Source organism: Ambystoma mexicanum, chromosome 4p (assembly GCF_040938575.1).
Source record: "Ambystoma mexicanum isolate Mex_15411 chromosome 4p, UKY_AmexF1_1, whole genome shotgun sequence".
Taxonomy (NCBI): domain Eukaryota; kingdom Metazoa; phylum Chordata; class Amphibia; order Caudata; family Ambystomatidae; genus Ambystoma; species Ambystoma mexicanum.
The window spans coordinates 706,466,226-706,480,358 of NC_090927.1; the positions used below are offsets into that span (position 1 = coordinate 706,466,226).

At 47.1% G+C, this 14,133-nt stretch overlaps 1 protein-coding gene across 4 annotated transcripts in view; it reads left to right on the top strand.

The window, feature by feature from the left end:
• SENP6 (SUMO specific peptidase 6) overlaps positions 1-14,133 on the top strand; it is a 2,017,494-nt gene that overhangs the window by 469,781 nt on the left and 1,533,580 nt on the right. For 2 of the 4 annotated variants that reach the window (XM_069606272.1, XM_069606274.1), the window contains exon 6: positions 10,193-10,213. The exons of 1 other annotated variant lie outside the window; for it this stretch is intronic. In XM_069606272.1, the coding sequence (XP_069462373.1) occupies positions 10,193-10,213 (21 nt within the window). The remainder of the gene's footprint in view (positions 1-10,192; positions 10,214-14,133) is intronic. One more of the 4 variants, XM_069606273.1, reaches the window with a different exon arrangement.

Genomic DNA, 14,133 nt, shown 5'->3' on the forward strand with positions numbered 1-14,133 from the left:
CGTCTGTGCGAGGGAAGAATGTCCTGATCCTGACGGACAACACAGTGGCCATGCACTACCTCAACAAAAAGGGGGGGGGCAGGGTCACTTCCTCTGTGCAGGGAGGCGATGCAGCTCGAGTTCTGGGCCATCCAGCAGGAAGTTTCGATCTCGGCAGTTCATCTGGCCGGAGCCAAAAACGTGACGGCGGACGCTCTGAGCAGGCAGAGCGCGATCTCTCACGAGTGGGAGTTGGCTCAGGAGATTCTCCTGGAGATCTTCGCCCTTTGGGGGACCCCTCAAGTGGATCTCTTCGCCTCCAGTGTCAACCGGAAGTGCGAGAGGTTCTGCTTGTGGGAATTTCCTCCAAAAGGAGCCTTAGGAGACGCGTTCGTGGTGGAGTGGTCCTTCCCGCTGCTGTACGCGTTTCCTCCAGTCCCCGTCATCCCGCAAGTGCTGCGGAGGTTACGGAAGTTCGGTTCCCGGATGATCCTCATTGCCCCGGCGTGGGCTCGGAGGACATGGTACCCGGACCTTCTCGACTTATCCATCTGTCCTCCACGTCGTCTTCCCTACCGAGACGATCTGCTCTCACGGGAGGGGGGTCAGGTTCTCCATCCAGAGGTCAGATCCCTCAACCTTCACGCTTGGCTTCTGAAAGGTTGAGGTATAAGGATTGGGACCTCCCTGAGGACGTGATGGAGGTGTTGCTTTCGGCCCGAAGGCCAGCAACAAAGTCTCTGTACCGTTGGTGTAAGTTCTGCGACTGGTGCAGAGTTCAGAATGTGGATCCTTTTGCATGTGACATCCCCATGGTTCTGTCCTTTTTACTTTCTTTGGCCCACAGGGGCTTGCAAGTGGGTACCGTTAAGGGTTACCTGGCGGCGCTGTCCATCTTTAAGCGCTCGTCTGAAGAGTGTTCTTACTTTAAAATCCCTTTGATTTCACAGTTCCTGAAAGGGCTCTCTAATGTGTTCCCTCCGTCACCTTTCCTGGTGCCCGGTTGGGATTTAAACCTTGTTCTTAAGTTTCTTATGGGTGCTCCGTTTGAGCCTTTACATTCTTGCCCTTTGAGGCTGTTAACTCTGAAAACTGTGTTTTTAGTTGCGCTTACTTCTGCTCGCAGAGTGAGTGAGTTACAGGCACTTTCAGTTAAGCCTCCCTTCACTGTATTTCACAAGGACAGGGTTGTCCTTAGAGTTCGTCCTTCTTTTCTTCCGAAGGTAGTGACGGAATTTCATTTGGCCCAGAAGGTTGTTCTTCCGGCATTCTATCCTCCTCCGCATCCTGGTAAGGAAGAGGAGAGGCTCCATAGGCTTGATCCTAGGAGAGCTTTAAGCTTTTAAGTTTCACGCATGTCCCGGGTCAGAGTGGATGATCAACTCTTTATTGGTTACGCTGGAAAGCGTTTGGGGCAAGCTGTGACGAAACAGACTTTGTCTCGCTGGATTATTTTGGCCATCTCGGAGTGCTACCGCTTGGCGGGTAAGGACCCACCGGCTGGCTTGCGGGCCCATTCTACCAGGGGTATGGCTGCGTCTACTGCCCTGCAGAGGGGTGTTCCTATTCACAACATCTGTGATGCAGCCACCTGGGCTTCAGTACATACATTTGTACGTCACTATTCCTTCGATTCCATCCGAGCACAGGATCTGGCCTTTGGCAAGGCGGTCCTTTGCTCTGCTATTTGATTGGCTATTCTAAATTTTGATTCTAAATTCTTTCCCTCCTCCTTGCTTTGGTACTGCTTTGGGAGTCTGTCATAGATATGGAATACGTCGGAGGACCTAATCCCCTCGAAGAACAAGTTACTTTCTTACCTGGTAACGTTCTTTCGATGGGATGGTCCGACGACGTATTCCATATCGCTCCCGCCCTGCCTTCCCCGCTGCAGAATTTCTTTTGCGATTCCAGCTTACGTTCCGCAAGGCTTTGTGTCTGACTGGCAGTTGACTTATGTCACACCTTCTGGGGGAAAAAACTACAACTGAGGCTATGGGCGTCGTGCGTCCTACTTATCACATCGGATGACGTCGGACGAGGTCCTCGACGACGGCGCATCGACGTCATCGACACAGGACGCAGACGCCGAAAAAGTTTCCGAAGCAGCACAGCTGTGGTGATTACATGTCATAGATATGGAATACGTCGTCGGACCATCCCATCGAAAGAACGTTACCAGGTAAGAAAGTAACTTGTTCATCTTGATTAATTGCCCTGAATCTTCTGGAGGTCGATTGGCCCGGGGTGTCACCTCTCTCCTCACCCATCCTCTGGCGTTCTCTGACAGGGTCCAAGACCAAGTTAGTCTCCCCCCCACCACCAACCGACCCTCCACGAAAACCCTCTTTTTTTTCACCTGTTCCCAAAATGTCAACTGTCCCACATTGGGAGCATAGAGAGCACACTTTGATTCTTTCACCATGGAGGGAACCCTTAATGAACAGGAAGCCCCCCACCCTCAGGTACCTCTGTGTGCTGTCCTCCACCAGTCCCAGGCGGGCCTAGAGTGCCACCCCCTGCTTTCTTTGCTCATTAGAGGCCACAAACACCTCCCCGTCCCGGCCCCTTTCCCCTCTGCCAGTGAGTCTCTTGCAACAGCAGGACATCCAACTTGGCCCTCTGGAATTCCTGCATGGTCCTCGATCTTTTGGCAGGTAAGTTGAACCATCTTGTATTAAGGGAGCCAAACACTAAGTCACCCCTTGAGGCCATGACCCCCCATGCATATACCTCCCCTTGACACCATCCCTCCATGAAACAAGCCGAACAAGCTCCCTGAACACTTTGTGCCCTCTGTGGGCTATTCCCCAAACCCCTAAACAAACAACCCAAACCACCCTCCCTGCAATAGCCAATGCCAATCCCCCCCTCCCCTTGGCATCCGATCCTAGCACCTTTCCTACCACGTTCCAGGACAGGATTACCAGGCAGTTGCTGTGTCAACAGGCTCACTTCAAAAGGTCCTTTCTCTCCTTGAGCCCCCCATGCCACATACCTCAAAACCACCTCTCCTTGATCCCCCGCTCTCCACGAAGATGCACTCCGGCCCCCCTCCTTCAAACAACCAGGTCAAGGGCCTGAGGGGCCCCTTGGTGGAGTATTAAGCTTCTTATATTTGCAGGCCCCCGCCATCTTGCCTCTGTTCCTGGTGCCTGTGGGTTTACCCAGTGGTCTAGCAGTCTCTCCCGAGCCTGATGCCCGGAGCCGTGAGTCTCATGAGTTCATCTGAAACTCGACTGATGTCGCCCTTCATCGCTAGCCGGTAGACCTGGTCATCATATGCAAAGCTCAGTTAGAAGGGAAATCCCCAGCGGTAGCACACCCCTTTGCAGACATTTGGTGAGTTTGGCACACTTACTGCTCATCGTGAGGGCGGAGAGATCCTGGAAGATGGTGACCTGAGCTTCTCCATAGTTGATTGGGCCTGCCTTCCTAGCCCTCTCGAGGATCCTTGTCCTGTGTTCATAATAGTGGAAGTGGGCCAACACTGAGCAGAGCCCTGTAGGGTCACCCCCTGCTCGGTGAGCCCGGTCAGTGGTGGGTTCGTCCATGCCATCATCTCCGAAGAGCTGGCAGAGCACCTCCTGGATGGCTCTTATGTCGCCCTCTGTTTTCCCCCTCCTTTTCCGGGAAGCCAAAGAAATGTAGGTTATTGTGCTGTTCCCTGTTTTCTGTCGTCCAGTTTAAGCATGTTCACTGCTTCCCTCCTGTCCAAGTCAGCCAGTTTCCCTCCTGTCTGGAGCTCCAGTGTCCATTCAGCCTGATTGGCTTCCATCCCCTGACTCTTGTCTTCCACCGAGAGAATTATTTGGTAATTATTTTCTAACCTCAGGTCAAGGGCTGATCTGATGCCCCTGATCTCTTCCGTGAGGGCCACAACATCAGACTTTGTGGCTGCTGGGTCGCCATCCATGCTGGCCCCTGTTCTTGCGCAGGACTGTGGAGCTGGCGACGCCCGCTGGGTCTCCCCCTCCACCCAGGGTACACCGGCTGCCCTGAGACCGGTCTATGACCCCTTCCAGCTGACAAGTCGTCCGGGCAGGGGCACCCAACCTGGGTTAGGGCCGTCCCCCTGTGTCACTCTCCATGGGCTCCTTATGGGGATGTGCGTCCTGTGTGAGCAGGGGGAGGCTGCAATGTCACTTATACCTCCTTGCTAGGGCACTTCAAGTCAGGCGGTGTGGGACGCCCCCTCTTCCCTGTAGTGGGGTGCTGCCTGTTTGCAGGGCCAGCACCCTGGACCTGTGCTGGGCTTTGAGGTCATCACATGGGTGCTCCCCGGAGTCTCCACTTCCTGCAGGCCATAGGTTTCACCAGCTCCTTTTCACTGGTGCACCACCTGGAGTTCCAGTGGAGGGGACCCTGCAGCCAGTCAGAGCACGCAAGCCTGGGCGACCCCCGGGGTCCCTATCATGGGCCCCTCGGCAGGCGGGGCTCCACCAGTCACTTGCTCCCCGGCAGGCTCATTTCACTAATTGGGGCCACCGTGCAGGGTGCTGCTCGTCCCTCAGCACACTGCACAGGGCCTCCAGGCCCGTGGACCTTGTTGCATCCTTTCTGGGGCTGCGCCACCACAGGCACGCCAGTTTCTTATAGGCGGCCTCACGGCTTTCCCTTATAAGTCGCGCTGCCAGGCACCTGCACAGCGTGTGGGCAGAACGGTAGTGCCTGATTCCTGCAAGCAGCTGCCCCCTTACACGCGGGGTTAACTATATCGCTGGCCTTGCGTATGTTTTTCAGATTCACCACCGTGGTCCAGGGATCAATCTCTCCCGCCTCCACTGTGGACACGGCTAACTCGGTTGTCAGGACACAGAATTTGGACTGGGCGCACCCAGCACTCTATTATCCCGGGGCCCACTTCTGGTTCTGCCTCCTGGTGGGGGGGGGGGGGCTCAGCGCAGTGCGCTTGGGAGGATGAGGCTTCCCCCACGAGCCCCCTGCTGGCCTAGTTATACGTTTTGATTGTGTTTTTATTATTGCTGCTTATTTATTTGAATTCTTACGAGTGCCACACGCCCAAAGGCCTCAGTGTGCATACAAAACAAAAACATACTAACAGACACAAAATAAGCAACATTCCAGCAAAGACAAAATAAGAGACTGATCAGTCTCTGGTTCTATGGTGTGTTAATAAAGTTATTACAGTTAGACAGAAAGCTAGGTTGGTTAGTGTGACCGCAACCAATGATTATACAGTCTGTTGGCTTGGGTACACCAACCAATCAATCGTCAACATCCACAAAGTCTTAGAACTTCTAACAATCCAAAGACCCGTTTGTTGCCGAAGCAACTCCAAGACCTTATTTCTCAGGGCTTCGGCCCTATTGGGGACATAATGTTAGTAATAATTACATTTCTTTTAGCCAACACCAATTCTCTGACTTGTCTGCAATTTATGGCATCTGTGTTTTGCTCAACCGTACAACTTTAAAAGGACTGGGTTTGAGTTTAGATTTTAGAATGCAAGGATCAACTCTAGGCAAGCCTCTGTCTGATTCTTCGTCATATAACGATGGCCCAGTGTGAGATCGCCTTGTGGCGACTTCCACCACCGATAATTACATATTGGAATGAGAGTGCTTTAAATTTCCAGAATTCCACGGTTCCAGCCCATTGGAGGCTTTCGGCTCAGTCTCTTGAGATACCCAACTTGATTCTGACTTATCGCCCATTAGAGATACACCAAAGGCTGACCCCTCCAGTTCCTGCTGGGGAGTTTCAGGATTGACATTAAGAGCTTCCATCGACAATGGTTCGACTTGACAAGAATTATCCACCATAAAGGGGCACACTAGTATAGTCAACGTACCCCGTAAGTCTAGCCATAAGCCATAATCATGAACATTTCTACATTGAAGCAAATCGGCGACAATTGCATCTCTCACTTGCTGCCATTGAGAGGAGCAAACCTGTTCTGTCCCAGCCGGTTGCTCAACATTTAGCCTGGGCTTGTCCATGGGCAGTAGTGTCTCTCTCCCCTTCATCACCAGACTGAGGACGCAGACCCTAAGGGAACCGCAGGCTCAATACCAGCCATTTGGTCACTCGGATCAGCATCCTCTGTATAATCAAAATCCCCCTGCTTCGCCATATTATTTATTGTTGCATCACTATTTACATTCCTCAGGTGCCCTTGTTTTAGACTCAAACAAGCATCTCCACCTACGGGCACTAACAGCAGCCACTTCCAGAAGTTGGTTCCTATGCAGGGTAAAGGGGGCCATTGTATAGCTCTGCCTTATCCTGTCCATCTTGGTAGAAGTATGACGAGAAGCGCTGCAACCTACTATGGAGCTCTAGGAAACCCGACCAGGGGTCAGGACGAGGGAAAGGACAATGAAGGAAGATAAAAAGTCAAGTGCTTAAGCAATTTTCTACCACCAGTTCAAAAGCCCTCGTAGGAAATGTAAGGCTCCCGGTGCTAAGCCTCAAAACGAATGGGTAAGAAGCCCCGTTGCAACAAGATGAGGGGAAAAGAAGTTAATTGGCACTAAAAGAGCTCTCCATACTCCCTACCAGACTCCTAGACGAACGCTGAAAGTCGGGTTAAGTGGTGGGGCAGTGCTACCCTACCCTCTGTAGCACCTCCGTCTGTTAATGAGCCCAGACGACTGCGAGGCCTCTGACAATGCAGAAGGTTGAAGAGTGGAGAGTAGAAAGTGGAAGGACGCCGCCTAAGCAAGCAGGCGAGCAGCTATGGCACAGGTGATTGAAGGAAAGAACCCATGGACGTTTAAACACGTTAAGATGTTCACATCATGAAGCAGTCAAGCCGCACCCAGAGGGCTGCTTGCGACAGCATAGGCATACTGTAATTGATAACTTGTTAATACAAAATTAAAGTTAAAAAAAAAGGATGTGGGCACTTAGACATGTATGTCAATGGAGCATTGAGGCAGGTTTAACACATGACACCCTTCTAATAAATGGATGTGGTTTATCTGGTACAAAAATACACCCATCAACCCTGTAAATGGCCCACCTGCTGTCATTGTTACCTACCTCTGTACCTTTTGATCTCTGGTTTAATATGTACCATTTCGTCATCCTCTCTGACCTCAAAGATAGTGTTGTGGTGGAAAATACCAGTGGGTCAGAGCCTAAGCCAGCAGGCAGGGGACTAAACCCAGTACCTTTTGGCTTATGGGATCTGAATTTGAGCCAATACATAAGGCATGCCTAAATGCCCTCACAATGTGCCTTACCTATAGCCGTCACGTTAATAAGAGCAAGAGAACTCCAAGCAATCTGTATACACATTTTGTTGCAATGCACACAAATAGTCTTGGAACTCCTCCCAGTTTTTCCCCAAAAGTCTTTTCAAAATTGTTTGTGAAGCATTCCATAGACTCGCTTTCTTCCGGGATGTAGTTGTAGTCTTGTTGTAGTCTTGAGAAATGCCACCTATTAGCCATTGCTGGAAATTCATCGTCCATTTAGAGCCAATGTGAGTATGAAAGTTAGCCCAAATGCAAGCCTTTTTCTCCAGGGAAATATTGTCTTGGAGGGCAGTGCTAATTAATATTTAGTTTAATCAACTGTGAGAGATCATGGGAAACCTGTACATGTAAGATAGGGGCTAATGTGGCAGGAACACCCGTCTACCCTATTTTCCACTTTGGAAAAAAATATTGTACTCTGAGCCAACTACTTGATGGTGGAGTATGTAAAGCATGTGATTGTAAGCCGATACAAGCCTCAAAGACAATTAGTGGTAGGTAATACTTGATTATTGCAAAGCACAGAAATGGCTTCCTTACCTGAAACCTTCTGCAAGTATTCAGATGGCACTTATTGGCTTATTCCCTACTGGTGCAATGTTGATTGCTGTCACCAATCCTGGAGCCACATTTCTGATGTGCGCATACTACCTAGGGTTCCTGGTGCCACTAATATTGCTGTATGACCCTGGAATAAATATGCCTTAAGCTATTTTATGAAAAAGGTAAGATGAAAAACTTTGAAGCCAACATAACTCATAACAACTCGCATATGCCCATTGGAAGCTAGATGAAATATGGGATGTTCAAGCAGAAACTTGTTACTGCTACACAGCTGAGTATTGGTCATGTGTTTTTGTTTGATGCCTACATGGGTACAAAATTGATTGGTTTTTGAAAGTCAGGCAAACAGTATCACATGTGAAGGGTAAGTCTGGCCTCCGTCGCTTAGTTCTGTTTCTTTAAGTCGAGGTCCAGACGGACAAATATGTTTTGGACCCTTTTCATTTTGGTGATAAGTTTGCGAAGGCTTGCATACAAGAATGTGGTATAGTTTGTTTGCATGGAACGTGTCTCAACCACCAAAATACAATGGCTTAGAGAGGAACTGCACAATTTTCTATTGTTTTAGCTGAATGCAAGAACTGCTCAAGACAGTGCAAGCTTATTGTCTTTTTTTTTCATTTTATTTTTTTTAACCCTGGTCTCCCGTGTGACAGGCAGGGTTATACTTACCACTATACTAACGCGTATTTGGTCCTTCAAATGTCCTAGGCCTACTCTGGTGTGAACAAATGTACTGTGTTAGGACTCTGGGAAAGATAACCGTTTAGACTCATATTTTCGCGGCTGCCAATTTAATTGACAGTTGAAGAAACCAATAAATGTAGTTAAAAAATAAAAAGCCAAATGGTATGACCACATTGTCATAACTAGATTACAATACATTTATAGTTTTTGTAGTATCCTTTATGGGAACCTTTTGTGTTCCTATTATTTATCCGGTTGAACTACTAAATGTAGCTGGGCCCGCTTTGAGATGTTGCTGGTAAAACACTAAAATAGGTGTCAACTTAAAACGTCTTCTGGTGGGAGGTTATCGTACAAGGAAGCCCCCTTGCCACTATTAGAAGTTGGCATATAGGAGGGTGTCCATTGAGAATGGATCAGCCTTTTAGCATTTTATTCCCCATGCTGTCCCCTTTTGTGGCTGATGCATTTGGTGGCTTTTTCATTATTCATGAACAAGTTTGCGCTGTTACCTTTCTTTGAATTGTCATAAATAGTAATCAGTTTTCAGTTCACCCTTTTACCCATGCTGATAGTCAATGGCACGTTGAAATATTAATCTGTTGACCGAAGATTGCTAACTGCACTTCACTCCCCCCAGGCGTATTACATGGTCAGTGGCGGAACATGTCACAAGCATTAGTTCCTTTTTTTAACGAGTGAACGACCGGTGGAGGAACCGAATTTGTACGCGTTGGTTAGGGACCCGAGAGAAAATAAAATGCTCACTCTGCCTTAATGGTGTTACTTTTCATCTATCCCAGTTTGCATAGTGGGTAAAGAATGGCAGTTAAAGGGTCATCCAAAGTGGGGATGGTGGTAGTGGAGGATAAGAACCGTATCGGATAGACCGACACGTTTCCTCTACTTCTTCTTTATCTGCCCCATATAAATCTGTTTACATTTAGTAATACGAACGAGATCTCACTGGAGGATGAAAAACGTGGATTCGTGTTTCTGCACGGAGTTAATTAAATTAGCCTTGGTTTTTGAGCCTACAATTTACAAATTAGGAGCCTGCTTGTGCTGTTGTATGGATTTGGTGTGAAATAAAATTGTTAAACCTAAACTGTATTTTCTTATTGGTTTATTGTATTATTGTGCAGTGTTTTCTAAAAAATAAGATGCAAATGATTAATACATTTCACTTGACGCAATATACTTCTTAATTTTAGAAGGTCTCGTTTGCTTCAACAGTGGTTGGGTTTCTCCATTTAATTGGTTAGGAACACGTGCCTTGGTAGGCTTGTCTGCACATTCATTTACATGATTCACCTGGTACTCGTTTCTGGGTTTTGTTGTGCCAAACCATTGTTTATACCTTTTTAAACGGTGGTGTTTGATCTGGTTACAGAGTAGGTGTTTATTTGGATTTTGCAATATCCTTAAAGTTGGATGCTCCACTTAATTTTAGTGCTTGAATTATGGACACAACCCTTGCAAAATCCATTTTAAGCCCTAGAATGTGTGTTGATGGTGCAATCAAAACATGTTACATGATTGCTCACCATCATAATAGCTCAGATCATTTGCTTACGTTGGCATATTCCCACCGTGTTCAGTTCGCCATTCATTTCAAAGCCTTTTATGTGTTAAAGTTGACTTCAATTGCTTTGACAAAATTATTTGTGTACATTTGTGATAAAGGAAATGCAGGATTGTGCTTCTTATGTTGTCTTTATCTTTCATGTTTTAAGCAGTCTGGACCGTAAGGAAAGGTAAGATTAATATTTGTAAAATAAGATTGACATTTTGGTGTGGTTTGCTTTCTGCCCCACTTAATGCAAATGCTGAAAACTGAATAAACTTGCTGATTGACCAGGAGCACATCCCAATGGCAGATGAGCACTTACCATTGCTGACTCAAAAGGGTTTCTTGGACCATAGTGCATCGAGTATGAGATTATTTGTGCTGGAAGGAGGGTGACATGTAAAGTGATCAGAGAAATTAGATTGCTAAATTATATGATGGGTATTCTTATATAAGACTTGTGTTGCATCTACAAAGTAGGTTTGCCAGCAGGTAGCAGCAAGAACCAGGATTCTTCAAGCACGTGGCTTTATTCTTGTGTATGCACCTACATTCTGGTTACTCTTCGGGTTGTAAGTTTACAGTGGAGACATACACTGGCCATCCTCTGGCAAACAAAAGCTCAACTGACACTCTGAATAATACACTCAAGACATTCACCAAACCTCCTGTCAACTATCGTTTTTCACCATTCATTAACATCCTACTACCAAGGATGACCGACCAGTGAGGCAATACAAACGCTAACACTGTAGACCAGATGCCACATTTCAAACACTCAAAAAAGTCACATACTCCTACCACAAGATACCCAAAACCAATCATGCTCCCAAACACATACGCACTCGCAGCAGAATAAGCAAGAAGGTAAGAGGCACAAATAACTAAGCACTGTAAAATGTATGAAATTACACACTCTGCAGCAGGTTTTTCCAAGGCAGCCCCATGACGTCTATCAACTACTGGGAAAATTACACCAACAGCCAGAGTAAGCCCAGTGTTGGGGAGATTTATCGTTTGTATGCTTCATCACCTCTCCTAGTGAGACTCTCAGCACTTTTTGTTGGACTTCTAGATGTTTTTCTTTAATCCCTGAATGAGTGGAGCCTTTTTCCACTCGTGGAACTCTATTCTTTGTATTCTGCTTCTACTATGGAGTCTGTCTGCTCCGTAGCTTTTAAAGGCTACAGTTCTGATAGAGAGATACTTGTTATTTCCCAAATGTCTGTAGTTCGAGAGATTGGCACACACCACCTTCAGTGGAGTGCCAAAGCGATACCTAGTACCCTCTTCTCTCTACGCCTATGACTTTGTAGTCACATGGACAATATCCTAGTTATGGCTGGTGGCAGTGGACGTGTTCTACTAACTATTGCGTAAGTTTTATACCACAGGCTGTATCCATAGCCTCGATAGTGCAAAATAGGGGTTATTCTTTCGCCATTACTAGCATGATTGGCTTTTGTTAGCCCTTCTTCCTGGAAGGGGAAGGTCAGTGTGTGTTTTGCCTTTGGTGGGAACCCTTGGGTATCTCTGCCTAGGCTCCATACTGTCTGGGCAGACCGGAAGTGGGGGAGGATTCTTCTTCCCCCTGTCCTTTGTCTGCCAGAGGGCCTGAATAGGACGAGCTCCCACAGGGGGCTGGCTGTCCTTATTGGGCAGCCAAACGCCCTCTTCTGTAAAATGTTGAGAGAGATTGCAGAGGAGTGTGTGCTGGAACTGTATAAAAGGTGAGGCTTCTGGAGTGAAAAGCAAGCCGACCACTGGAAGCTGAAGCAACCGAAGAAGACGCCGACCAGAGATGCCAGCCGACCCTTTGCAACACCGTGAAGCGACCACTGCTGTACTGACCCAGTTTTCTATGCGACAGGGGAGCTCCGAAGGGGACGACTCCTTCCCTTTGACTGGTGGAAACAACAGTCCCAAGACTTACTTTGGATTGAGCAGTCTCACGAGGTCCTATGAGTTTCCAGAGCTGCAGAACACCAAAGCTAGGAGACTTGCTGTCCATTTAGAGTGCATCATTGTGGAAAGGCCGAATCCATCTAAATATTTGCTGAACCAGTAAGGACACTCCAGTGATCCAATCCAACTCGCCCAGACCCCCTCACCAGAGTGCAGGACTGCAGGAAGCAAAGAAGATTGATTGGACAATCTGTGTCCTTTGTGCTGCAAAGGTGCCAAAACCACATAGTGAACCAAGAAGTTGCTGAAAGCCGGGCCCTATGTCCTCCCTCGAGACTGCTGCTGATAGATCCTGTCCATTGTCTTGCCTTCAGTCATCCCACCAAGGAATCCAGAGGTCTGGTCCAGAGCTGCATCATCGCGGAACATCCAGCATGAACACTTTTGCCAAACCTAAGGTACTGTGGGGGGAAAAAGGTATTGCTCACCTGATCCCAAGAAGTTGCTCCAGAGCCTTGGAGTGCACCTATTGGTGTCCAGGGCCACCCCTCTTACCTCCGACTCAAGCCGCTGCTTGTGTCCCTTCAAGTCCTTTTACAGGTCTCTGTTGGTTAACTTGCTGCTTCTAGAACTCTAGAGACTGGAAGAAATCCTCAAACTTGTATTCTGCTGCTTAGAAGGACTTTGAGCCCTCTGTGAACTGTCGTTAGCTAGGGTTGCACTTTTCTTTGGATTTCAAAGACTTGCTGTGACTAACTAACCACTTTCCTCCCTTAAAGTAACTTTACTCTGTGTTTGAAGAGTAAATGTATTATCGTATAAACTGTTAGAAACCGCTGGTGCACGTAATAACCGATAATAAGAAAACATTCTTTTGCCTTTCTAACGTTGCTACAAATGTAACCACGAACCAACACGAAAGTGAAAGTGTCCATTGAAGTGTATTCAGAAGTGTTCTAGTGTAAACGTCTAAAGTATTTAAAGTGATTCTGGTGTGTGTATATATAATATGATTCTATATAAATAATGCATGTAAGGGTTTCTTTGGTGTGCATGTCTAAGCTTCAGTGTACTTACCGCTCACATCTTCCTCTTAAGATGAGCCTGACTGCTCTGCCGCTCTGCCGAGGTCCTGAATTAGGACACACTGATACCAATAGTTGGGGAATCTACAAACCACACTTAAGTCGTACTACCAGTAGGACTTTAGGAAAACTCCCCTAAAACTGAGTACTAGAAAAATCTGTGCAATACTGTCCAATAACGCAAGCTGATGTGCCTAGTACCAGAAGAGCACATATTGTGTCCAAACCCACCAGTTGGGAGTAAATGGAGAACTCGCCCCGAGCCTCTGGTAGCTTTCTGATCCTCAACAAAACACAAGGGCCACCTCCCCACTCGCACACAAACTAGAAAATGGAGCAATAATTTAAAGAAGAAAGCATGTCACTTACCCAGGAGAAGACTCAAACACCCACCCACCCACACACCTCACCACACCACAGGTGCTGGACCAATGGGGGAATGCTCTAACCAGGGCAGCCTCCAGACAGCAACACAAATCCAGATAATTGTGTGAAATATTCACTATCTGAATCCTTGACCAGTATTTGGCATGAACATGGACACACCATCAGAACAGCCAATCACTCCACACTGGTGGCAGCCAAGACTCTCTCTAAAAAATAAAACGGAGCGCACCCAAAATGTTCATCAGTAGTGCACATCTTATAGGTAATGCATCAAAATACAAAACTTTCACTTCTTGCAATTACCTCAAATCCACAAAACACAAACTTGTATGTATTATTGTGTAAGGTGTAACTGTAAAATGCTTCATAAATCATGTAACCAATTCGAAATTCTTGCCAAAATGGAACAAAGGTCCAGTTGAGGGCATCAGAAACTTCTTTAACTCAAAGAACAGGAATGACTGAAACAATAGAGCAGTATGTGAACTCTAATGCCCAAACTAGTTAACATGACTAACTTTAATAATGTTGAAGCCAGCCATGACAACCTGCAATGCTCCAGAAAAATGTGAAGCATTATTAGCAGCCTAAGCATACCTTTAGGGCATGTATTGATGCACAGGACAAAGCATTGGTAACAGCGTAATGGGCCACAGCACATATGCATTGACAGCAAAACAATGCCCCAGTAGCAAGGAAGGGCACACAAAGTACATAGAACACTGTAACC